This window comes from Ranitomeya variabilis, chromosome 2, assembly GCF_051348905.1.
Source record: "Ranitomeya variabilis isolate aRanVar5 chromosome 2, aRanVar5.hap1, whole genome shotgun sequence".
Lineage (NCBI taxonomy): Eukaryota > Metazoa > Chordata > Amphibia > Anura > Dendrobatidae > Ranitomeya > Ranitomeya variabilis.
The window spans coordinates 338,692,136-338,718,152 of NC_135233.1; the positions used below are offsets into that span (position 1 = coordinate 338,692,136).

The window sequence follows — 26,017 nt, forward strand, 5'->3', positions numbered from 1 at the left end:
GAATTGTGTTTTACATCCTTTCCAGGGTCCTTACCCAGAAGGACTGGATCCAGTTATGTTTATGTGATGCTGTCTTCCAGGGTCCTTACCCAGAAGGACTGGATCCAGTTATGTTTTAATGACAGTAGCAATGTTTTAGACTGTGATGCTGTCTTCCAGGGTTCTTAGCCTAGAAGGACCGATTCTGTGCCGATACCAGCTACTCAGGAGAAGACATGCAGACATCCTAAGCTGGGTTTTATTGTATTTTTTTGCTATTCTAACCCAGTTTTTATAGGTCCTGAATTGCCGAGGATGGCAGTCATTAAAGAGGGGAGTAGTGGAAAGGTGGAAAAGATGACTGAACACTCTGAAGACTCCTGAATGTATATATAATGTGACATGTTGTTTTATGTGTTTTCATCCTCATGTAGTCTGAAATTTTCCTGTGTACAGGGGTGGACAGGGTTAATTGTTGGGCCAGCCCATGGTTTGGGGAAGAAAAAGTAGGCAATGGGAGTTTAGTTCCTGTTTAACAGTAAGTCTTATTCTGCTAAAGAGATAGAAAGAGTACTCTCAGCACTGTCAGCCATATTGGGTGTGTGCATAGAAGAGCAGGCTCAAAAGAAGGTAGTAAGATCCTTCATTATCAAGCAACAGAGGCGGCAGTTTTTCCTCACATGAGTAGTGCTGTGATCACAGCTAAACACTTGGAACTGTCATGATTCCCCAATGGCATGGGAACATCAGAAACACAAAAATAACAGACTAGCTCTCGGGTGATGGAAACTCAAGCTGACCGTGACCTAAATCTACCACACAACTAACAGTAGCCAGGAAGCATTCCTACGGCTGCCTAGATGCCATGCGCCAGCCGGAGAACTAACTACACCTGGAAGAGGAAGGAACAGACCTGGCTTACCTCTAGAAAAATTCCCCAAAGATGATAGTAGCCCCCACGTATATTAACGGTGAGTTCAGAGGAAAAGACATACACAGTATGAAGGTAGATTTAGCAAAGCGAGGTCCACTTACTAGATAGAGGAAGGATACAAAAGAGGACTTCACGGTCAGCTGAAAAACCCTTTCAAAAAACCCATCCTGAAATTACTTTAAGACTCCTGTGTCAACTCATGACACAGGAGTGGCAATTTCAGTCCACAAGAGCTTCCAGTAACAGGAAATGACAAAACTGTAAACTGGACAAGAAAAACAAAACAATAAGGACAAGAGTCCACTTAGCTGATCAGCAGACTAGTAGCAGGAACATGCAACTGAATGACTCAGGTTACAATGATGACCGGCAAGGAAGTGACTGGAGAGCAAGGCTAAATAGGGAACTCCCAAAACTGATGGAAGCAGGTGAGCTGAGGCAGAAAAGCACACACAAGTCTCCAGTACCACCAGCCACCACCAGGGGAGCCAAAAAGCGGATCACAACATGGAACCCTGTGGCCCTGTACTGGGAAGATGGTGGTCCTCAGTTTAACCTCTTGTACTTCAGCAATGTTTCTCACAATTGTTGTGCTGTCATCCGCAATCTCTTTCATGTAATGCAGATGAAGAATTCCAGTGTTTAACCTACTACCTATTGTACATAATTCCAAGATCAAGTAAACAAGAATTTATTTTATTACTAACGCCTGCTTCTTACTTCATGGAAACAAAAGGTCCCATCTTGCTACAAGATACAGTAACATGCAGTCTGAATGTGACAAGTGCTCAGTCGTACACATGTGCACACAACCGGGGACCCCTATATAGGGTGTTTAGGGACGTGGACGTAACCATCGGCCAGTCTCGCCCCGTACAAGATGATGCCACCTTGCTTCATTCTGCTATAGTACAGCTCCCATACCCATTGTGGGCATTTTCAACAGTGAATAGGAGTCAGCATATGCACTCTGATCTCTCTGTGACTACAGGCCCCCATCTGCAGCAAAGCGTCATACTGTGTGTGTTCTGACAACACAGCCGGCATTACATTTTTTAGCAATTTGTCCTACAGTAGCTCTTCACAAGATGTGCTGTTTGGGAGGCGCTCTGTCCCAATCATCTAGCCTTCACAATCTGGTCCTTAGTACAGTCACTCACATTCTTAATCTTGCACATTTCTCCTGCTTCTTGCATATCAACTGATTGTTCTTTTGCGGTCAATATAAGAGGAGAGAGAGAAAAACAGTGAGAGAGAAAGAGAGAAGGAAAGAGAGAAGGAAGGAAAGATAAAAAACATGAATATGATAGAGGAATAGTAAAAGATAAAGAAAAATAGATAAAGAACGAAAAAAGAAAGAAAAAATAAATAGATAATAATGGTACGCGAATAAAAAGAAAAACAAGATAGATAGTAGAGGGAAAGAAAGAAAGAAATAAAGAAAGATCAATACATAATAAAAGAAAGAGAAGAGAGAGAAAGATAAATCGATGATGATATATAGAGAATAAGAAAGAAGATAACCAGATTGGAATAGAAAGAAAGACATTTATTGCTTCTACTGTATTGTTACTCTGTGGTTCTCAAAGATAAGACTTCCCTACTACAGAGAATTAATAGCAGGTCAGTTCTTAAAAGCTCCAGAGCTTCCACATATGACTTTCCACAATAGCAAAGAGACTTTCATGATATTTATGTTTAATAGGCTAGAAATACGCCTTCGGTTTAATAAGTGTGGTGCAACGTCTTCCCCTGAATAATAATATTAGCCTGAGTGTATTTTGCCCGTCTACAGATTAATGGTCCTGAATGTGACTGATGAAGGTCTGGACCATTAGAATGTTCTACACTGTGGGTCTTTTCTTCTTATTCAACAATCTGCCTTGATTCCCTTTGTAGATGTATACTCTCCTCTCTTCATCTTACTCTGCATTCTTAGAAATTGAAATTGTGCCTCAAGGGTGAATATAGTCTGATTTGTATTATGGAGCATAAAAGATTAGTTGCTAGATGCTGTCAGAGTGTCTGAGCTAGAGATAATGCTAAATGACAGCAGAATACCACGTACCCAATGCTCACCAGAGAAAAGGCTGGAGTAATTGTATATCCACACATCTATGTTTCATTAACTATGGTGTATTGTAGGATATGTAATCTGTACTGTCATGCTGTAGCATAGGAGGAATAAGTAGAAATACTTAGCAGTGTGGACTTTCTTATAGCTTCAAATTTTTTAGATTTACAAAAATGTGTGCAGTAGGGTTGAGCGACTTTTGTGAAACCCGACCTTCTCGAAAGTCGGATCGCGTGAAATCGGCCGATTCTACTGTAAAGTCGGGTTCCGGACCGGAACACGAAACCCAATGTGGGTCTCTCTCTCTCTCTCTCTCTCTCTCATCACTGCAGCCCAAACGGTAATGCGCGCTGTCAGGATTCTTCATTACCAGCGCATGAGGAGGCGGCGCATGACCACAAGTATGTTATTTACATACATATGAGCATGTATCAACTAGACCTGTGCAGCCTTGTCCAATACAAGTGTGTCTATTCGGAATATGGCTGGGAGTAAGCAAATCACATTCTTGAAGTCACATGACCGTCCACTCTCATCACTTGTACTGGAGAATCATGACCGCACGCACTGTGCGTGTTGTGAGGATTCACAATTATGCAGTCACATATAGTGTGTCAGGACTCTGAACATTTTTTTATTACCTTTTTGTGCATTACTGCCCTTTTCCAAGATGGCATCTTTGGTCTCATGTGCACTGTGTCTTCCTGCTATAAAACTCCACCCCAGCCTTCAGTCTGTGCTAGAGTATTCTGACTTGCGTCCAGCTCCTGACCCTGGTGACTCCCTGGCTATATACCTGCTCCTGTGAACCTGTGGGGTTATCCTGCTACTCTGCTCTGAGTTCCTGCTGCATACACCAGTTCCAGTAATCCTCCTTCATCTGCTGCTCGTGTTTACTTCCATCTGCATTTGCTGGACATGTAAGCTGTTGCTGCTCTGCAAGAACCTGAGACTTTTACCCAGGCCTCCCTGGTTGAGCTAAGATATTATTTGAACTGCCTTATAAGCATATCTATCTGTGTTTGGACTAAGCAAGGACTTATTCGTGTCAAGTATCCTCAAGAATAATTGTGCTTCATAGACTTTCTGCGTGATTGCATTTTCCTCTGAAGTTTCCTATAGACTGCTGAGCTGCATTTGATATTTGCACCAAGTGTTGTGGACTTGAGTTTCTCTCTGCACCTGTTTGAATCACCGTGTGATAATATAGACTTTACCACTTATAAAACTGTGTCCTGTAGTTGTCTTGTTCCACGCAGAGTCTCCTGAGTTATCCCCTATAATTGTTACACAGTGACTGCAGACTTGTACCCCAAGCCTAGACAATCCCCATACATAGACATCCAGTCTTAAACTACATTTTATTTTTTAGAACTTTATATTTAAATAGGTACTAATGTGTGCTAATCAATTTCCAAATAGAACTTTGTAGTAGTTGGAGCTCTATTTTTCAAAGATCCAAATCCTATGCACTAATATAGTTCTATAGTTCTACAAGGCAATATTCAGTGAGCACTAGAGGATGCTAAGTAGCTTACTGCATACTGTTTATAGAGTCCACTCAATAATCCAATTATGCCATGAGCCAACATGCTCCCCCTAATGGCAGAATACTATTACTTAAATAGGGGTAGTCTCTTGAAAAATTGTGTTCAAAACTTAATAGAATGTGTACAAAAAAGGTCTATATGCACCCTATAACAATTAATAATAATAATAATAATAATTGTTATTTATATAGCGCCAACATATTACGCAGCGCTTTACAACTTATAGAGGGGACTTGTACAGACAATAGACATTACAGCATAACAGAAATCACAGTTCAAAATAGATACCAGGAGGAATGAGCACTTTTGTTAGTATATATATATATATATATATATATATATATATATATATATACACACACATACATACATACTATTGTGTGTTGGTGCTCACTATCTGTGTTGGGGACACTAGCTTGACCGCAATATTCAGGCACACAGGAACGGTTACTTTACATAAGCAGGCAATCCAGTTTATTTAAACTCCGACAGTCCATGTCCACTGAAGGTCAGTAGCTCCCCAACCCAGTGCCGTCATTGACTCTGCACACAGAATGCTCTGTAGTGTCCTGCCTGGACACATGGAAGTCTGTCCATGCTGGCAGACTCCCAGGCAACTCTCCATGTGCCAAACACACCTCCATTATGTAGTTTGTAACCACACCCACAGGTGAGGTATGGATCACATGGGCTGATCACATGATCCTGACATCACTGCAGGTCCTCAAACACCTGCACTTCCCGCAGGAAAAAGGGGTACAGTGAGCACCCTCACCCAGTGGTGAGGTATGTGGGTAGCCAGACCCTCCATCTCTCATAGCTACCCGCAACACGGACCCAGATTCACTAAACAACATCTTAGTGCTCATGTACACCAAAGACCAAATACTCCGGGTTGCATTGCAGGGAGCAGCTCCCCATAAAAAGGGAGGCTTACAGCGCAGAAAACCTCCTCCTCTGCAACACATACCGGCCATTCACCACAATGCCGGACACTGTCTCACTATCCCCATTACGCCTCCATGCGTGCCCTGGGGAGCACATACAGCGCCTCCTAGCTGTAACAGGGGTCACTGCATCACATTATATATATACAGTATGGAGCAAAAGTTTGGACACACCTTCTCATTTAAAGATTTTTCTGTATTTTCATGACTATGAAAATTGTACATTCACACTGAAGGCATCAAAACTATGAATTAACACATGTGGAATTATATACTTAACAAAAAAGTGTGAAACAACTGAAAATATGTCTTATATTCTAGGTTCTTCAAAGTAGCCACCTTTTGCTTTGATGACTGCTTTGCATACTCTTGGCATTCTCTTGATGAGCTTCAAGAGGTAGTCACCGGAAATGGTTTTCACTTCACATGTGTGCCCTGTCAGGTTTAATAAGTGGGATTTCTTGCCTTATACATGGAGTTGGGACCATCAGTTGTGTTGAGCAGAAATCTGGTGGATACACAGCTGATAGTCCTACTGAATACACTGTTAGAATTTGTATTATGGCAAGAAAAAAGCAGCTAAGTAAAGAAAAACGAGTAGCCATCATTATTTTAAGAAATGAAGGTCAGTCAGTCCGAAAAATTGGGAAAACTTTGAAAGTGTCCCCAAGTGCAGTTGCAAAAACCATCAAGCGCTACAAAGAAACTGGCTCACATGAGGACCGCCCCAGGAAAGGAAGACAAAGAGTCACCTCTGCTTCTGAGGATAAGTTTATCCGAGTCACCAGCCTCAGAAATCGCAGGTTAACAGCAGCTCAGATTAGAGACCAGGTCAATGCCACACAGAGTTCTAGCAGCAGACACATCTCTACAACTGTTAGGCCGGAATCACACATACGCAAGATACAGCTGAGTCTCGCAGGTGAAAACCCAGCTCTGGCGCCAGCACTCCGGAGCGGAGCGTGCAGCTCCATGTATTGCTGTGCGGCTGCACGCTCCGCTCCGGAGTGCCGGCGCCAGAGCTGGGTTTTCACCTGCGAGACTCGGCCGTATCTTGAGTATGTGTTATCCCGGCCTTAAGAGGAGACTTTGTGCAGCAGGCCTTCACGGTAAAATAGCTGCTAGGAAACCACTGCTAAGGACAGGCAACAAGCAGAAGAGACTTGTTTGGGCTAAAAAACACAAGGAAAGGACATTAGACCAGTGGAAATCTGTGCTTTGGTCTGATGAGTCCAAATTTGAGATCTTTGGTTCCAACCACTGTGTCTTTGTGCAACGCAGAAAAGGTGAACGGATGGACTCTACATGCCTGGTTCCCACCGTGAAGCATGGAGGAGGTGTGATGGTGTGGGGGTGCTTTGCTGGTGACACTGTTGGGGATTTATTCAAAATTGAAGGCATACTGAACCAGCATGGCTACCACAGCATCTTGCAGTGGCATGCTATTCCATCCGGTTTGCATTTAGTTGGACCATCATTTATTTTTCAACAGGACAATGACCCCAAACACACCTCCAGGCTGTGTAAGGGCTATTTGACCAAGAAGAAGAGTGATGGGGTGCTACGCCAGATGACCTGGCCTCCACAGTCACCAGACCTGAACCCAATCAAGATGGTTTGGGGTGAGCTGGATCGCAGCGTGAAGGCAAAAGGACCAACAAGTGCTAAGCATCTCTGGGAAGTCTTTTAAGATTGTTGGAAGACCATTCCCGGTGACTACCTCTTGAAGCTCATCAAGAGAATGCCAAGAGTGTGCAAAGCAGTCATCAAAGCAAAAGGTGGCTACTTTGAAGAACCTAGAATATAAGACATAATTTCAGTTGTTTCACACTTTTTTGTTAAGTATATAATTCCACATGTGTTAATTCATAGTTTTGATGCCTTCAGTGTGAATTTACAATTTTCATAGTCATGAAAATACAGAAAAATCTTTAAATGAGAAGGTGTGTCCAATCTTTTTCTCTGTACTGTATATATCTCACATTTTCATCTGTAACAATGACATATGTAGTTACTCCTAGCTGAAGTATGTATCCTGTTTTGAGGTTGTAGTGGGATCTTAAAGAGATGAAAAAGCAAATGTTCCTTTTTTTATCTATTGGGTTTGCAAAAAAAAAAAAAGTGAGATGGTAAAAACGCATATGTGAGTAGTAGTTCTTACTCACTTTGCGTGATTTGTGTAGATGCACATTCACAATTCCTTCTGTTACAGCTAGGAATGGTTATTTCCCTGGGTTTTAACGATCCTTCCTGTTTAAACAGATTTGCAAACTTTATGGTCTATGATCTAGATGGATATACATATAGTGAATTCAATGATGTTGGTAATACTCACTTAGGATACAGAAGAATAGTGGAACAATGTGAACTTTGCAGGAATGGGATACTGTTCAGCTGGTTAAATGGTGCTGTAATTAAGACAAATGTTACATATGTATAGGTTTGGACAGAGCCTTTCCTGGTGCACTAGATATATCTATTATGCTGATTCCACAAGTTGTGTGCATACATATGTGATCAGGATGTACTCACTGTTTTCCTTAATGGCGGAATGCCGTGATCCCTGGGGTAGCGGGCGTGCCGCTGATGCTGCCGCTGTGATGGTGCAGTCAGCTGGGAGAGACGTAGCGGCAGGAGCCGCTAGACCGTGAGAACCTCGTGCGCCCCGGCCGGAAGCAACAGCGAGGTGGCGGTAAAGGGTGGTGGGCGGAGCTATAGGTGACGTCACCGAGCTACGGAGCCAGAGGAGATAGATGCGATATGGGCAAACCCAGGGAAATAACCATTCCCAGCTGTAAAACCCAGGGAAATAACCATTCCCAGCTGTAAAACCCAGGGAAATAACTATTCCCAGCTGTAACAGAAGGAATTGTGAATGTGCATCTACACAAATCACGCAAAAGTGAGTAAGAACTAATACTCACATATGCGTTTTTACCATCTCACTTTTTTTTTTACAAACCCAATAGATAAAAAAAAAAAAGCACACATTTGCTTTTTCATCTCTTTAAGATCCCACTACAACCTCAAAACAGGTTCTACACGTAACCATCGATGGCAAAAAAACAGTAAGTGCCTTGAACCTATATATTTCTTTTCTCTCATACCAATTGCTATAGCCCTTTTGCATTGTCCCTTTTGTGTAGATAGTGCAGGTGAAACTCACGCATTAACTTGAAGTATATATCCACCTTCAGTAGCATACCATTATCACGGGGTGGCACGGTAACAGCACTGCCCAATTCCCGCCTGGCTTCACACTTACAACTGTATCCACCTTCTGGCCATTATACCGTGTGGACAATTGTGTGGGGGCCATTATACTGTCTGGATGTGTGTGCCATTATATAGTGTAGTGGGTTGTGTGGGGGCCACGATACTATGTGGAGGGTTGTGGGGTCGGCTATAAAGTATGAAGAGCCACTATACTATATGGAGAGCCACTATACTGTATGGAGAGCCACTATACTGTATGGAGGGCTGTGTAAGGGGCGTCATACTGTGTGTGGGACTATAGGGGCCATCATACAGTGTTGAGGTCACTGTAGGGGTATCATACTTTGTGGGGGGTTCTGTAGGGTCATCATATTGTGTATGTGGAGGGTACTGCTGGGTTATCTTACTGTGTTTGGAGGGAAGATTTGTTGGAATCATATTTTATTGGGGTGATGAAAGAGGTAAGCTAGTGCGTGGGAACACAAAGTGGCTTAAATAGGGGCAACCTTACTTTGTAAGGGCTGCAAAGTTTTGAAATATGCTCTTCTGTGTCCCTGATGATTATAATTTTTTTGGTTTGTAGGTGGGAGGGGCCTAAGTAGGACTTCTGCTATGGGGTAACGAAACAAAGGAAAAAAAGAACTATCTCTGTGTGAGGGACTGCTTCCTGGACACATGGAACAAGGAGCTGCCCACACACAATAAGTAAAGAGACCAGAACTGCAGTGGAGTAAGTAAAAAGGCTATGTTGTATGGAAATTACTTTTCAGAGGGTTTTTTTGCATTAATATGGTTAAAGCACCACTCCAGCATTTTTTTATTTCAGCGCTGGAGTGGTGCTACTATTATACTTTCCCTGACCCTAGTATTATATTCAACAGTCGCTGTCTTCAGTCCTTCCCAGCGCTGCTCGGGTCCTGATCCACCATCTTGTGACCACAACTTCTGACTGACCGGAAGTCAGAGTTACGATTACAAGCTCTCGGTGTAAGTCTATTACCTCATTCTGGTCTTGTTGTGGCTCTCATAGACTTACATTAAGTTGTGACTTCTGGCTCAACCAGCAAACACTGGGGCGATCTGGCAGGTCACAATCACAACCAGCAGAAGATCGACCGGTGTGGTGTCGATACCAGCTGAACACTTGCGACTGGTAAGTATAGACTAGGGGCAGGGAAGTTAGATTAGTGGCACCTCTCCAATGGTAAAATACAAAAGAAAACCTGTTGGAGTGGTGCTTTAAATTAATGATGTGCTATACTCTTGAGATTATTTTATTAAATTTTCTTTCTAACCCCTTTAACTCTACGTGTACACATGGGAATTGAAGCGTGTAACAGAAAAGTTTTGTTTGCTACATATATAAATTAGGAAATTAGTTAAAATAGAATTGTAGCACTGGCATCCCTGAAAGTTTCGCCTCTTCCCCAGCAGCAATGATGACTCTCAGGCTGCCGTCACACTATCAGTATTTGGTCAGTATTTTACATCAGTATTTGTAAGCCAAAACCAGGCGTGGGTGATAAATGTAGAAGTGGTGCATATGTTTCTATTATACTTTTCCTCTAATTGTTCCACTCCTGGTTTTGGCTTCCAAATACTGATGTAAAATACTGACCAAATACTGCTAGTGTGATGGCAGCCTCACACTGCCGCTGCCCCCGTCACGCACTTCCTCCTCCTTCCTCTCCGGCTGCTGCCTGGGGAATTCGCATGGCAAGCAGATCCCCAGGCACTGTGCTCAGTGCATGCACGCGCTCCCTCTTTCTTAAAGGGGCTGTGCGCACAGTCCTAAAGTTTCCCCAGCCAATGACTGGGAAACACTTGTTATTTAAGGCATCTTCACCTGCATGGAGGTGCCTGTCCAACGTTGTTAGTCTTTTCCCAACACGTCCCTGTCTGTTAGCACCTGCTAGTGTCTGCCTGTCCCTAGCACTACTTGCTGATTCTTGCTTTGTTCTAGTGTGCCCTTGCTAGTATCTGCCTTGTCAGTCTGTAGATCAGCCGGACCCACCTGCACCTTCCATGCCAGTTTGCATATCAGGCAGTCCCTCCTGCACCTGCCGTGCCAGTCTGTATATCAGCCGGACCCACCTGCACCTGTGATTCCAGTCTGTAGATCAGCCGGACCTGCCTGCACCTGCCACGCCAATCTGTAGATCAGCCGGACCCGTCTGCACCTGCCAGTGCCTATCTGTATACCAGCTGTACCTGCCTGCACCTATCAGTGTTTATCTGTATACCAGCTATACCCATTTGCATCTGGGGATCCTGTGTTCAAGCTGTGCCTGCCTGTATCAGCTGTACTTTCCTACCTAGCAGTTCCAGCTACCTGTCCCTTGGGGGTCAGCTGTCGTGTGTTCGAGATCTGTCCTGGAGTAGCACCTGGTGTCCATTGGGAGCCAAGCCTAACCCCACCATCAGTGGCTCTAGTGAAGAGTCAGGGGCTCACCTACTCATGCCCTTCCAGGCTCTCCTCGGGCCACAGCACAGTGGTTCCACCATTCCCGTTACAAGAATATTGGATCTAAAGATGACATGATGTTAAATGGCGGACACAGGACACTTACTTCAGGCGTCATCATAATCACACTCTTGTTGGAATAGTCCATTGAACTGTGATATGGAAAGATCAACTCCACTAAATAGGGTTTACAGATAAGGATGTGTAACAGCTGTCACTGACTCCATAATTAGCAATTATGGGATTTCTAATCCAGGCTGTGAAATGATGCCACAGTAACAAGATTCATTCATCTATGAGTGTTTTTCTGGGCTCAGTGGACAGGAATACCAAGCTGTTTTTATTTTTCCGGACAAGTTATCCAAAAATCACATAGAGCCAACATTTTTTCAAACAATAATTAGGAAATAAAAATTAATAATAAAGATTATTAGAGATATACGCCTATTCACAAAAACACTGACATAAAAATATTACTAGCATTTACTCTGAGCTATGAAATTATGAGAATGACAAACAATGTCCTGCTAAAGATCCTCCAGATTCATAGAAAACCATACACGCATCACATTTTTTTGGGGTAGAAAAAAGTACTCGATATTGACTAATTGTCCAGGAATTTACTAGCAGTTGTCAACTTTGTGAGTATAAAACTAGACAATACAGGAATGAATCAAGGAAAGTACTGATGTCTTTACTTTAGAAGATGGTGCGGACATATAAGCTTTCTGTTCCTGCAACGAGTTTTTGAAGCTCCATCCCTATATTTCCCCTTTGTAAAACAATAACACATACTCACCTTCGATGTCGGCACTGTACAGGCGATGTCGGTGCTGACTGTCTCGGGGATTGCCTGACAGCAGCTCTCTCTTCCTCTGGATGTATGTGATAAGTGCAAGGGCAGGGAGAGTGAAGCCAGCGCTAATTAGCAGCGGGGATTGCGTGACATAACAATGTCATGCAATCCCCGGGAGAGCAAACGCTGACACTGCTTGAACTGCGCCGGCACCATAGGTGAGTATAAGGGTTCGCTCACACTGCTGTATAACGTGGAAATGTAGAAAGCATAAATGGCTTCTAAAGAGATGAAACAGCATAATACCGTATGCAGAAGCCAAAAAATGGAAAAAAGTGTGCGGGACACACCAGATTAATACATTACCACAAAAGAATGATGTACAAGTCCCAAAGTAGAAAAATAACAACTTTATTAGAAATGCAACAAATGAGACAGATCAAACAGTAACAGTAAAGGGTTAAAACCGGCCCTCAAGCCGTAGCTGCATCAGGGGGAACAGAGCGGCACCCGTAATCCAAGTAGTAGAGATAAGGGCCCACATGAAGTCCATCCACCAACTATTCACATACATATAATATAGTCCAATAGTGGAGGTATAAGGAAAAAGTATGGATGGATCGACATGGGAGATAAAACATACCAATTCGATGTGAATGTCAGACAGGCACCGCGATGTCCCCCTCCTCCCGACGCGCGTTTCGGGTGTCCCTTCCTCAAGGAGGAAGGGACACCCGAAACGCGCGTCGGGAGGAGGGGGACATCGCGGTGCCTGTCTGACATTCACATCGAATTGGTATGTTTTATCTCCCATGTCGATCCATCCATACTTTTTCCTTATACCTCCACTATTGGACTATATTATATGTATGTGAATAGTTGGTGGATGGACTTCATGTGGGCCCTTATCTCTACTACTTGGATTACGGGTGCCGCTCTGTTCCCCCTGTATGCAGCTACGGCTTGAGGGCCGGTTTTAACCCTTTACTGTTACTGTTTGATCTGTCTCATTTGTTGCATTTCTAATAAAGTTGTTATTTTTCTACTTTGGGACTTGTACATCATTCTTTTGTGGTAATGTATAACGTGGCCGAGTGTTATCCGATGTTTTATATGATAGCACGTGACCCAACGTTAGGCCAGTCTCATACGTCCAGATAATTCTGGTACCAGAAAAATCGGTACTGGAGTTATCCGTGTCCGTGTGCTCACGTGGCACATCAGTGTGGCACACGTGCGGCAGCCGTGTGCCGCCCGTGTGCCGACTGAGTACCACACGGACCGTGCAGGAGACAGTGCTACAGTATGGGAGGTGGAGCCGCATATTCATCACTGTAATGAGCGGCACCACGTGACCGCTAATACAGGACAAGCTGCGACGCTGAGAGGAGGCATCGATGGAGCTGGGTGAGTATTTTATTTCCAGCGGGTGGGCACAGGGGGTGGGAGGGGGGAGGTTACCGGGAACTTTATTTTAAACAAAAAAACAAAAAAAAAAACAATGATTTTTAATTCCTTCTCTCCAGCGAATGCTGCTGGGAAGAAGGAATGAATTCCGGCTTCAGCACCACATGCAGGGGGGACAGCGCTTACTGTAGCGCTGTCTCCTGCACTGTCCGTGTGGTCCTCAGTCGGCACACGGACCGCACACGGACAGCATCTGTGTGCGGTATGTGTTTATATGGACCCATTGACTTTAATGGGCCCGTGTGATACGTGCGCTCCCATGAACACTGACATGTCTCCGTGTTTTTCAAACGGACACACGGTCCGTGAAAACATGCTGACATGTGCAGAGACACATTTATTTTAATGTGTCTACGTGTGTCAGTGTCTCCGGTACGTGAGAAAACTGTCACCACACGTACCGGAGCAACTGATGTGTGAAACCGGCCTTATACTGTGGGGCAGTTGAGATTAGTTTCTCACAACAATTCAGCATGAGAAAATAATCACAGAATGCTGCGAGTGCCTCCGATAATCGTATCGCACTCACCCATTCAAGTCTATGAGTGCGTCATCCGAGTGCAGTCCGATGTACTCGCACAGAGTCAATTGACAATATGATGAAATTAAGTTCTTCGTCTTCTTCACACCTGTGATGCATTGTTCTCATGCGAGAGAATCGGATCACACTCAGATGATATTCTGATCAGAGTTTGAGCCGAGTGTCATTAGCATAACGGACCAGATTCTCTCATATGAGAGAATATATGGCAGTGTGAGAGAGCACTTAGTGTTGTTATTTTACAAGGAAGAAGGAGTTGTCCATGTAATGAACACCACCTGTAAGAAAATGATTGATTTACTCAAGTCTGCAGAGCTGGGGTCCTGGATTCAAATCCCCCAAGGACAACATCTACAAGGAGTTTGTATGTTCTCCCCGTATTTGCGTATTAGCATGGGTTTCCTTTCACATTCCAAAGGCATACTGTTATGGAATCTAGATCGTGAGCCCCAATGGGGATGGCGATGATAATGTCTGTAAAGTGCTGTGGAATATGATAAAAGCATAATAAATAAATAACATGCATTGAAATTCCAGAGTCGGGACACATTATATGGATGGCCTGTCCTGCCAAAATTGGTTTTCATCTAATGTGCATGGTGGGGGCCTTTAAAAAACTCTTTGTTGTACAACCCTAAACATTAGAGGATGATGTTGAGATTTTGTGACCATGACTTACTTGTGGATCTGAGATATTGTAATTCAGTTTCTGTGAAGAATACATTTGGCTGTGATTTGCTCCTCATTTCATTGCCATTACAACAGTTGACACATTGCAACGAGCGTAATATATTTTACAACCAAACACATGTAACCGGTAAATAATATATCAAAGCGTCTCGGCTCTTTGAAGACAACTTAAATATATGCTGTAGTTACAGGGAAGCATTCTTAAACAGTAACATAACACATACAAAATTCTCTGTTCAAGCTTGAAGGTATTTAATGCATTTACTTTGATAAAAATGAAAATATTGAAAAATACAAAATAAAGATTTTTTTTTTTTTTTTTACAAAACCTCTCATATATGATGCATGAATGGTCTTGGCAATTCTATATATGCAGAAAGCACACTAATCACATCCATTTCACTTTACAAAAAATGTAAATACCTGTCATTAAATGTCTGACAACTCTGAAGAATCACGCTGGCCATCCCTTTCTGGACTGAAGGTCATCTGTTATGTTGGGCTGGTGGTTAGGAGCACTAGAAATGACCAGATGAGCAAACTAGCAATACAGGACGAGCTCTGGGAAGTGGGAGCTCTGCTGACCGCAACCGCTAATCCTATAACAACAACTAGAAATAGCCGTGGAGCGTTCCTGACTCTGCCTAGACGCCTCTTCACAGCCTAAGAGCTAACTACCCCTAAAGATAGAAAATACAGCCTACCTTGCCTCAGAGAAATTCCCCAAAGAAATAGGCAGCCCCCACATATATTGACTGTGAGTTAAGATGGAAGTCACAAACACAGGAATGAAATAGGTTTCAGCATAGGAGGCCAGACTGAACTAAACAGACTGAGGATAGAAAAGGTATCTTTGCGGTCAGCATAAAAAAACTAACAAAAAACCACGCAGGGTGTGCAAAAGGAACCACAGCACCGACTCACGGCGCGGTGGTGCCACTCTGCATCCCAGAGCTTCCAGCTAACAAGATTAAATATAATAGCAAGCTGGACAAAAACACAGTGGTAACAAATAAGCTAGCAGGGACTTAGCTTTTGCTGAAGTAGACAGGTCATCTGAAAGATCCAAGAGAACTGAACCAGTACTAGGACTAGTGTTGAGCGATACCGTCCGATACTTGAAAGTATCGGTATCGGAAAGTATCGGCCGATACCGGCAAAGTATCGGATCCAATCCGATACCGATACCCGATACCAATACAAGTCAATGGGACTCATGTATCGGACGGTATTCCTGATGGTTCCCAGGGTCTGAAGGAGAGGAAACTCTCCTTCAGGCCCTGGGAACCATATTAATGTGTAAAAGAAAGAATTAAAATAAAAAATATTGCTATACTCACCTCTCCGAGGGAACCGGCAGCGTTGTTTGCTTAAAATTCGCGCTTTTCTTTCCTTACGTGAAGTCCCGGCTTTGTGATTGGTTGCGTCGCAGTCACATGGGCGACGCAACCAATCACAGCAAGCCGTGACGTAATTTCAGGTCCTTAAGGATTTTAAAATTACGTCCCGGCTTTGTGATTGGTTGCGTCGCAGTCACATGGGCGACGCAACCAATCACAGCAAGCCGTGATGTAATTTCAGGCCCTTAAGGATTTTAAAATTACGTCCCGGCTTTGTGATTGGTTGCGTCGCAGTCACATGGGCGACGCAACCAATCACAAGCCGGGACGTCACGGGAGGCTGGACAAGCGCGCATTTTAAAATGCGCGCGTGTCCAGCCTCCCGTGACGTCACGGCTTGTGATTGGTTGCGTCGCCCATGTGACTGCGTCGCAACCAATCACAAAGCCGGGACGTAATTTTAAAATCCTTAAGGGCCTGAAATTACGTCACGGCTTGCTGTGATTGGTTGCGTCGCCCATGTGACTGCGACGCAACCAATCACAAAGCCGGGACGTAATTTTAAAATCCTTAAGGACCTGAAATTACGTCACGGCTTGCTGTGATTGGATGCGTCGCCCATGTGACTGCGACGCAACCAATCACAAGCCGGGACTTCACGTAAAGGAAAGAAAAGCGTGAATTTTAAACAAAGAACGCTGCCGCTTCCCTCGGTAAGGTGCAGGCTGCGTCGGAGAGGTGAGTATAGCAATATTTTTTATTTTAATTCTCTCTTTTACACATTTTTACATTAATGTTGTTTCGATACCGATACCCGATACCACAAAAGTATCGGATCTCGGTATCGGAATTCCGATACCCGCAAGTATCGGCCGATACCCGGTATCGGAATGCTCAACACTAACTAGGACATTGCCAGCTGGCATCAAGTTACGATCTGAGTGGAGTTAAATAGAGCAGCCAGCCAAGGACTGAACGAGATCAGCTGGAGAAGGAATCTCAGAACCAGCAGCTCCACTCACAGCCACCAGAGGGAGTCCATGAACAGAACTCGCCAAAGTACCATTCATAACCACAGGAGGGAGCTCGAGAACAGAATTCACAACAGTACCCCCCCCCTTGAGGAGGGGTCACCGAACCCTCACCAGAGCCTCCAGGCCGCTCCGGACGAGCCAAATGAAAGGCACGAACAAGATCGGCAGCATGAACATCAGAGGCAACTACCCAGGAATTATCCTCCTGACCATAACCTTTCCACTTGACTAGGTACTGAAGTTTCCGTCTCGAAATACGAGAATCCAAAATCTTCTCCACCACATACTCCAACTCCCCCTCAACCAACACCGGGGCAGGAGGATCAACGGAGGGAACCACAGGAGCCACATATCTCCGCAACAACGACCTATGGAACACATTATGGATGGCGAAAGAAGCTGGAAGGTCCAAACGAAATGACACAGGATTAATAATTTCAGAAATCTTATAAGGACCAATGAAACGAGGCTTAAACTTAGGAGACGAAACCTTCATAGGAACAAAACGAGACGACAACCAAACCAAATCCCCAACACGAAGTCGGGGACCAACACAGCGACGACGGTTAGCGAAACGTTGAGCCTTCTCCTGGGACAATGTCAAATTGTCCACTACGTGAGTCCAAATTTGCTGCAACCTGTCCACCACAGAATCCACACCAGGACTGTCCGAAGGCTCAACCTGCCCTGAAGAAAAACGAGGGTGGAAACCAGAATTACAGAAAAAAGGCGAAACCAAAGTGGCCGAGCTGGCCCAATTATTAAGGGCGAACTTAGCCAAAGGCAAGAAGGACACCCAATCATCCTGATCAGCAGAAACAAAGCATCTCAGATATGTTTTCAAAGTCTGATTGGTTCGTTCGGTTTGGCCATTTGTCTGAGGATGGAAAGCTGAAGAAAAAGACAAATCAATGCCCATCTTAGCACAAAAGGATCGCCAAAACCTAGAGACAAACTGGGAATCTCTGTCCGACACAATTTTCTCCGGAATGCCATGCAAACGAACCACATGCTGGAAAAACAATGGAACCAAATCAGAGGAGTAAGGCAATTTAGGCAAAGGTACCAAATGGACCATCTTAGAGAAGCGATCACAAACCACCCAGATAACTGACATCCTCTGAGAGACAGGGAGATCTGAAATAAAATCCATGGAAATATGCGTCCAGGGCCTTTTCGGGACCGGCAAGGGCAAAAGCAACCCACTGGCACGAGAACAGCAGGGCTTAGCCCGAGCACAAGTCCCACAGGACTGCACAAAAGAACGCACATCTCGTGACAAGGAAGGCCACCAAAAGGATCTAGCCACCAAATCTCTGGTACCAAAGATTCCAGGATGACCAGCCAACACCGAACAATGAACCTCAGAGATAACTCTACTAGTCCATCTATCAGGGACAAACAGCTTCTCCGCTGGACAACGGTCAGGTCTATCAGCCTGAAACTCCTGCAGCACCCGCCGCAAATCAGGGGAGATGGCAGATAAAATTACCCCCTCTTTGAGAATACCAGCCGGCTCAGGAACTCCTGGAGAATCAGGTACAAAACTCCTTGAAAGGGCATCAGCCTTCACATTCTTAGAACCCGGAAGGTACGAAACCACAAAATTGAAGCGGGAGAAAAACAGCGACCATCGAGCCTGTCTAGGATTCAACCGCTTGGCAGACTCGAGATAAGTCAGATTCTTGTGATCCGTCAAGACCACCACGCGATGTTTGGCTCTCTCAAGCCAATGTCGCCACTCCTCAAACGCCCACTTCATAGCCAACAACTCTCGATTACCCACATCATAATTGCGCTCAGCAGGCGAAAACTTTCTAGAAAAGAAAGCACATGGTTTCATCACAGAGCCATCAGAACCTCTTTGAGACAAAACAGCCCCTGCTCCAATCTCAGAAGCATCCACCTCGACCTGAAACGGAAGCGAAACATCTGGCTGACACAACACAGGGGCAGAAGAAAAACGACGCTTCAGCTCCTGAAAAGCCTCAACGGCCGCAGAGGACCAACTGACCACATCAGCACCTTTCTTGGTTAAATCAGTCAATGGTTTAACAACACTAGAAAAATTAGCGATGAAGCGACGGTAAAAATTAGCAAAGCCCAGAAATTTCTGAAGGCTCTTCACAGAAGTAGGCTGAGTCCAATCATAAATGGCCTGAACTTTAACAGGATCCATCTCGATAGTAGAAGGGGAAAAAATGAAGCCCAAAAATGAAACCTTCTGAACTCCAAAGAGACATTTAGACCCCTTCACAAACAAGGAATGAGCACGAAGGACCTGGAACACCATTCTGACCTGCTTCACATGAGACTCCCAATCGTCCGAAAAGACCAAAATATCATCCAAATATACAATCATGAATCTATCCAGGTACTTTCGGAAGATGTCATGCATAAAGGACTGAAACACAGATGGAGCATTAGAAAGCCCGAATGGCATCACCAAGTACTCAAAATGGCCCTCGGGCGTATTAAATGCTGTTTTCCAGATTATACGCCCCTCGAAGATCTATCTTGGTGAACCAGCTAGCTCCCTTAATCCGAGCAAACAAATCAGACAGTAGCGGCAAAGGGTACTGAAATTTGACGGTGATTTTATTAAGAAGGCGGTAATCTATACAAGGTCTCAGAGAACCATCCTTCTTGGCCACAAAAAAGAACCCTGTTCCCAACGGTGATGACGACGTGCGAATATGCTCTTTCTCCAAGGACTCCTTTATATAGCTCCGCATTGCAGCGGGTTCTGGCACAGATAAATTGAACAGTCGGCCCTTCGGAAACTTACTACCAGGAATCAAATTAATAGCACAATCGCAATCCCTATGAGGAGGTAGGGCACTGGATTTGGGCTCATCAAATACATCCTGGTAATCTGACAAGAACTCAGGGACTTCAGAAGGATGGGAAGAAGAAATAGACAACAATGGGACATCCCCATGTACCCCTTGACAACCCCAACTGGATACAGACATTGATTTCCAATCCAATACAGGATTATGGACCTGTAGCCATGGCAAACCCAAAACGACCACATCATGCAGATTATGCAACACCAAAAAGCGAATATCCTCCTGATGTGCAGGAGCCATGCACATGGTCAATTGAGTCCAGTACTGAGGCTTATTCTTGGCCAAAGGTGTAGCATCAATTCCTCTCAATGGAATAGGATACTGCAAGGGCTCCAAGAAAAAAACACAGCGCCTGGCAAACTCCAAGTCCATCAAATTCAGGGCAGCGCCTGAATCCACAAATGCCATAACAGAATAGGACGACAAAGAGCAAATCAGAGTAACGGACAAAAGAAATTTTGGCTGTACCGTACCAATGGTGGCAGACCTAGCGAACCGTTTAGTGCGCTTAGGACAATCACAGATAGCATGAGTGGAGTCACCACAGTAAAAACACAGCCCATTCTGACGTCTGTATTCTTGCCGTTCAGCTCTGGTCAAGGTCCTATCACATTGCATAGGCTCAGGCTTCTGCTCAGAAAACACCGCCAAAAGGTGCACATTTTTGCGCTCACGTATGCGTCGATCGATCTGAATGGCCAAGGACATAGACTCATTTAGACCAGCAGGCGTGGGGAATCCCACCATAACATCCTTAAGGGCTTCAGAAAGACCCTTTCTGAAAATTGCCGCCAGGGCACACTCATTCCACTGAGTAAGCACAGACCACTTTCTAAACTTCTGACAATATACCTCCGCTTCATCCTGACCCTGACACAAAGCCAGCAAAATTTTCTCTGCCTGATCCACTGAATCTGGTTCATCATAAAGCAATCCAAGCGCCAGAAAAAACGCATCTACATTACGCAATGCAGGATCTCCTGGCGCAAGGGAAAATGCCCAGTCTTGAGGGTCGCCTCGTAGCAAAGAAATAATGATTTTTACTTGCTGAATGGGGTCACCAGAGGAGCGGGGTTTCAAAGCAAAAAACAGTCTACAATTATTTTTGAAATTCAGGAACTTAGATCTATCCCCAGAAAACAAATCAGGAATTGGAATTCTGGGTTCTAACATCGGGTTCTGAACTACATAATCTTGAATGCTTTGTACCCTTGCAGTGAGTTGATCCACACAAGAGGACAGACCTTGAATGTCCATATCTACACCTGTGTCCTGAACCACCCAGAGGTTAAGGGGAAAAGAAATACAAAACACACTGCAGAGAAAAAAAAAAATGGTCTCAGAACTTCTCTTATCCCTCTATTGAGATGCATTAACACTTTGTGGGCCAGCTGTACTGTTATGTTGGGCTGGTGGTTAGGAGCACTAGAAATGACCAGATGAGCAAACTAGCAATACAGGACAAGCTCTGGGAAGTGGGAGCTCTGCTGACCGCAACCGCTAATCCTATAACAACAACTAGAAATAGCGGTGGAGCGTTCCTGACTCTGCCTAGATGCCTCTTCACAGCCTAAGAGCTAACTACCCCTAAAGATAGAAAATACAGCCTACCTTGCCTCAGAGAAATTCCCCAAAGAAATAGGCAGCCCCCACATATATTGACTGTGAGTTAAGATGGAAGTCACAAACACAGGAATGAAATAGGTTTCAGCATAGGAGGCCAGACTGAACTAAACAGACTGAGGATAGAAAAGGTATCTTTGCGGTCAGCATAAAAAACTAACAAAAAACCACGCAGAGTGTGCAAAAGGAACCACCGCACCGACTCACGGCGCGTTGTTGCCACTCTGCATCCCAGAGCTTCCAGCTAACAAGATTAAATATAATAGCAAGCTGGACAAAAACACAATGGTAACAAATAAGCTAGCAGGGACTTAGCTTTTGCTGAAGTAGACAGGTCATCTGAAAGATCCAAGAGAACTGAACCAGTACTAGGACATTGCCAGCTGGCATCAAGTTACGATCTGAGTGGAGTTAAATAGAGCAGCCAGCCAAGGACTGAACGAGATCAGCTGGAGAAGGAATCTCAGAACCAGCAGCTCCACTCACAGCCACCAGAGGGAGTCCATGAACAGAAGTCGCCGAAGTACCATTCATAACCACAGGAGGGAGCTCGAGAACAGAATTCACAACAGTCATCCCACAGACTTGGTACATTATCACAAGCCACATCCAGCACTTGCTCTATAAAACCAGGTATACTAGATTGATAAACACTCTCATAGATGTCTCCTATCTGATGTATATACAGCAGTCTCGGTGTATCCTATGTGATGTATAGACATCAGTCTCAGTGTCTCCTATGTGATCTATATGTACCAGCCCCAGTGTTTCCTATATGATGCATATACACCAATACTGGTGTTATCTATGTACATATACAACAGTCTCAGTGTATCCTATGTGATATATATATAGCAGTCTCGGTGTTTCCTATGTGATGTATATACAGACTTCTCAGTGTCGGAATTGTAGTGGACTGAAAGACACTAAAAGAAACTTGGGATAATGTGCTCAACTTGTGGGACATCATTCAGGCCAGAGGAGGGACGGTCAATGTGACTTTCCAGCAAAGCGGCTCCCCTGCTTTGACTTCCAACGGTATGTCCACAGCAAATTCATAGTAACAAAATCTACACCAAATTGTGTGGGTTTCACAGTGGAATTGCCAGTGACCATTTGCAGATATTTCTACATTATGAAGAATACATAGAAGCACATCATTATCAGCCATCATGGCTAATTAATTGCTGGTAGTTTGGGGGCTTAAATCATTCTTTGCCTAGGTAGTGAAAGTCTGGTGCCTACACTCCATATCCATGAGCTTTGTATAACCCCCCATAAACAATGAGTGGAACATAGGAGACCTGATCTCAAGATCATTGGGGGCTCCAGTTGTTGGACCCTCTGTGATCATCAAGTTATCCTAATCTTTTTGATAGGCAATAACTTGATCTTTTGGGGATACAAAAATATGTCTGCAAAGGTGACCATGTCCTTTAGGTAAAAAATTAATCATCTGCCACATCATAATTATGTTTCTGTGCGATTCATATAGAATTTGAGAGAAAACCCCAGGATGCCTGTGTATGATATCAGACATGTACGGAGTTACCATCGAGCCCCGTGCACTTCCTAGCGTGCTTTATTTGTACATGTGGTGGTATTGCAGCTCTTTGTACGAGGTTTAGGGCAGACGGCCGATTATATCAGACGAGTGCTAGCCGTGATTTTCACAGATAGCACTCATACTCATCATATTCTATGGGGCTGTGCACGTGTCTGATTATCTGCGGGTCCCTGAAAAACATCAGACCACACCAGGATACCATCAATGTGCAGTCAGAATGGAGAAGGTGGAAAAACTTTTTTTTTAATCTCTCCACCTCCAAGAAAAACTGATGCTCTGATCAAACTCTGAAACTTAAAATGTTGGCAAACATGTCTTTAGGACACAAAAGTCGTGATTGCAGATAGCAAATCTAGGAGGCCGGAGTGTGACACTAAGCCGGAAGCCGAGTAGTCAGTGGCTCTGGATATATTAGTCTGTGTTGACTCATAGATTGCTAAAAATATCCCCTGGTGTCTCCACCGGACACGGCCAGGAAAAGATCCCCGTACTGTGCGTGAGCTATTTGTTTAGTCACTGTCGTACTAATAAAACTACTATATGAATACACAGGATTTTCTCATTGTACTTTTTGAGCCGTGAGACCATTCGTACTAAAAATGTACAGCAAAAGATCTATTAATACGGAGTGATTGATCCAATATAAAAATGCAATAATATTTTCTGCAATAATTGTGGATATTCCCTAAGTATTCCCATCTTTGCACAGAATATGAAATACATTGCTGAAAGATGCGAGTCCCACCAATGGAGAAGAGCGCAACTATTTAGCACAACTCCCAGAGAATTAAGGAAAGGACTGGTTGATGGCTTCATTAGGCATAACTGATTAAACTATTTATATGCTAATGTAGCTTTTTAAAAAACAAGTCCAGCAATACCTTTACATGGCTGGTCTGTTCCTCCATTACTGAGAAATTAGCATTTGAATTGATATACAGTATATACAAAAAAGAAGAGCTATTGAAGATCAGAAGCCTCCGTCACTCCAGCTCTGTTCCCTGCCCAGCGCCGCCTTCTCCTGCTTGACTGACAGCCTCTGTGCTGTGTGATGTCAGGCGAAGGAGCCATCAGTCAAATAAAAGGATGCAGCATTGGACGAGAAATAGAGCTGGAGTGACAGAGGCTTCAGATCTACCATAGCTCTTTAGTCTCATTTGCATATCAATTCAAACACTGATTTCTTAGTAATGGAAGAATGTTCTGGCCAGGTAAAGGTATTGCTGGATCTATCTTTGAAAGAGCTACATGTGCATATAAATAGTTTGGGGTGTGAAATCCTGCTCATTGATGCCCTTTAAAGAGTCATAAACTGAAGTAGTCTTATTGATCAACTAATCGTGTTTAGAGCAACTGATGTCAGTTTCCAATCTGCTTATTCTAGCGATAACCAATGAGCTGCGTCGACTTCAGGGGAGATGTGAAATTACAAGTTGGCGATACAAATAAATCCTGCCATGGCTGATTCTATGGGGGTACATTAATCACCTAATAATCAAACGTGATATGGAGCACAAATAATGTCTATGCTTTCACCGTACAATCACGGCACCTAACCTAAGGACCAAGCTCTCTGGAAGCCTGAAGTTCATACCCATGGGGCAAACTGCGACAGTTCAGAACAATTATAGACAGTACCATAGATTAAGGAGAATGATAAATCAGTCAGGTCTGGTCACTGCTCTGTCCTCGTCTATTCGGAGGTCTGCGGACTCCTAGAGAGGTGAACTACAAGCGTTAAGGACCATCCTGACCGGGGACACCTCGTCATGGTGGACTGGCTGCTGTTGATGGAAGTGGTGCCGGCTTATTTAAATGCACTATTACTATTTACTTACTGCAGGGTATTTACTCTTTTTCTTATTCTAGGTTCTGTCTGTAAAATGGCCACAGTGTGACTGTGCGCCTACATACTGCACTTATACCAACATATGTCCCAGCTCATTTCTTTGGTATGACTAATGATAGTAACGTTGCTCAGATTACGAATGACCATTTGTACAGATTTAGCAAATAATTAATAATGAAGTGTAAGCGAAGCATATGTGTGTATGTGTCAGGGCGGTAATGGTCCCACCACCCTGTATAACATCGCCGGCCATTACCAGGGCACATGGACATTACACAAGACGCTTGTGATGCCAGCTGAGAACTTTCCACAATGTAGCACAGCAGTAGTGATAGTCACCTACCCAAGGACATGTCAATTTTCTTATTCTCCTCCTGACCCTCAGCTTCAGACAGACTTTCCTCCACCTCCATGGCTGCCCTGGGAGCTCCCTGAGATCAGAGCTGAGTGATCCCACTCCCGGCTGCAGCGCATGTCCTGGCTCCACGCCATCTCCTGAGGATGCCAAATAGGGACATGGAGCTGCTACTACCGGGCAGGCACTGCCAGGACCCTGGGCACTGCGGGAACAGGCACAAGGACTCCTGTATATCAGGGAAGCCCTTGGGAGAAGTGCGGTACTGACACTGAAGATACAAAGTAACAAGCACTGATACATAGGTATTACTTGTCACATACTGTACATCAATGAGAGCACTTCTATTATCACATGGTGGAAAGTGTAGGGAAATACATGCAGGTTACCAGCAGGTGGCGCTGCTCCACACCAATGACATAGGCGACATCCAAGTTATTATCCTGTGTGCTCAGTCACTCCAGGCCTCAGGCTGACCAGCAATGCCAGTGTGGGTGGTATACCAGTTACCAGCGTTACGTTTCATCCAAAATATTTGTATATTCAGGATTTATCAAGGCTCCATAAAAATATATATATATATATAAATATATATATATATATATATAAATATAGATATATATCTATATATAGATATATATATATATATATATATATATATATATATAGATATATATATATATATAGATATATATATATATGTATATATATATATATATATATATATATATATATATAT

General features: G+C 43.9%; 1 protein-coding gene and 1 long non-coding RNA gene across 2 annotated transcripts in view; both read right to left on the reverse strand.

Moving 5' to 3' along the window:
• Window positions 1-25,405, reverse strand: part of LOC143805758 (UAP56-interacting factor-like) — a 59,576-nt gene extending 34,171 nt beyond the window's left edge. The window contains exon 1 of the mRNA XM_077285380.1: window positions 25,267-25,405. Coding sequence (XP_077141495.1) covers window positions 25,267-25,336 — 70 coding nt within the window. The 5' untranslated portion in view covers window positions 25,337-25,405. The remainder of the gene's footprint in view (window positions 1-25,266) is intronic.
• On the reverse strand, window positions 7,650-8,070 carry LOC143805759 (uncharacterized). Its single transcript, XR_013221318.1, has 3 exons — window positions 8,017-8,070; window positions 7,820-7,892; window positions 7,650-7,734 (listed from the first exon to the last, which is right to left on the reverse strand). It is a non-coding gene; the product is annotated as an uncharacterized LOC143805759 (long non-coding RNA).
• Window positions 25,406-26,017: the final 612 nt, after the last annotated feature.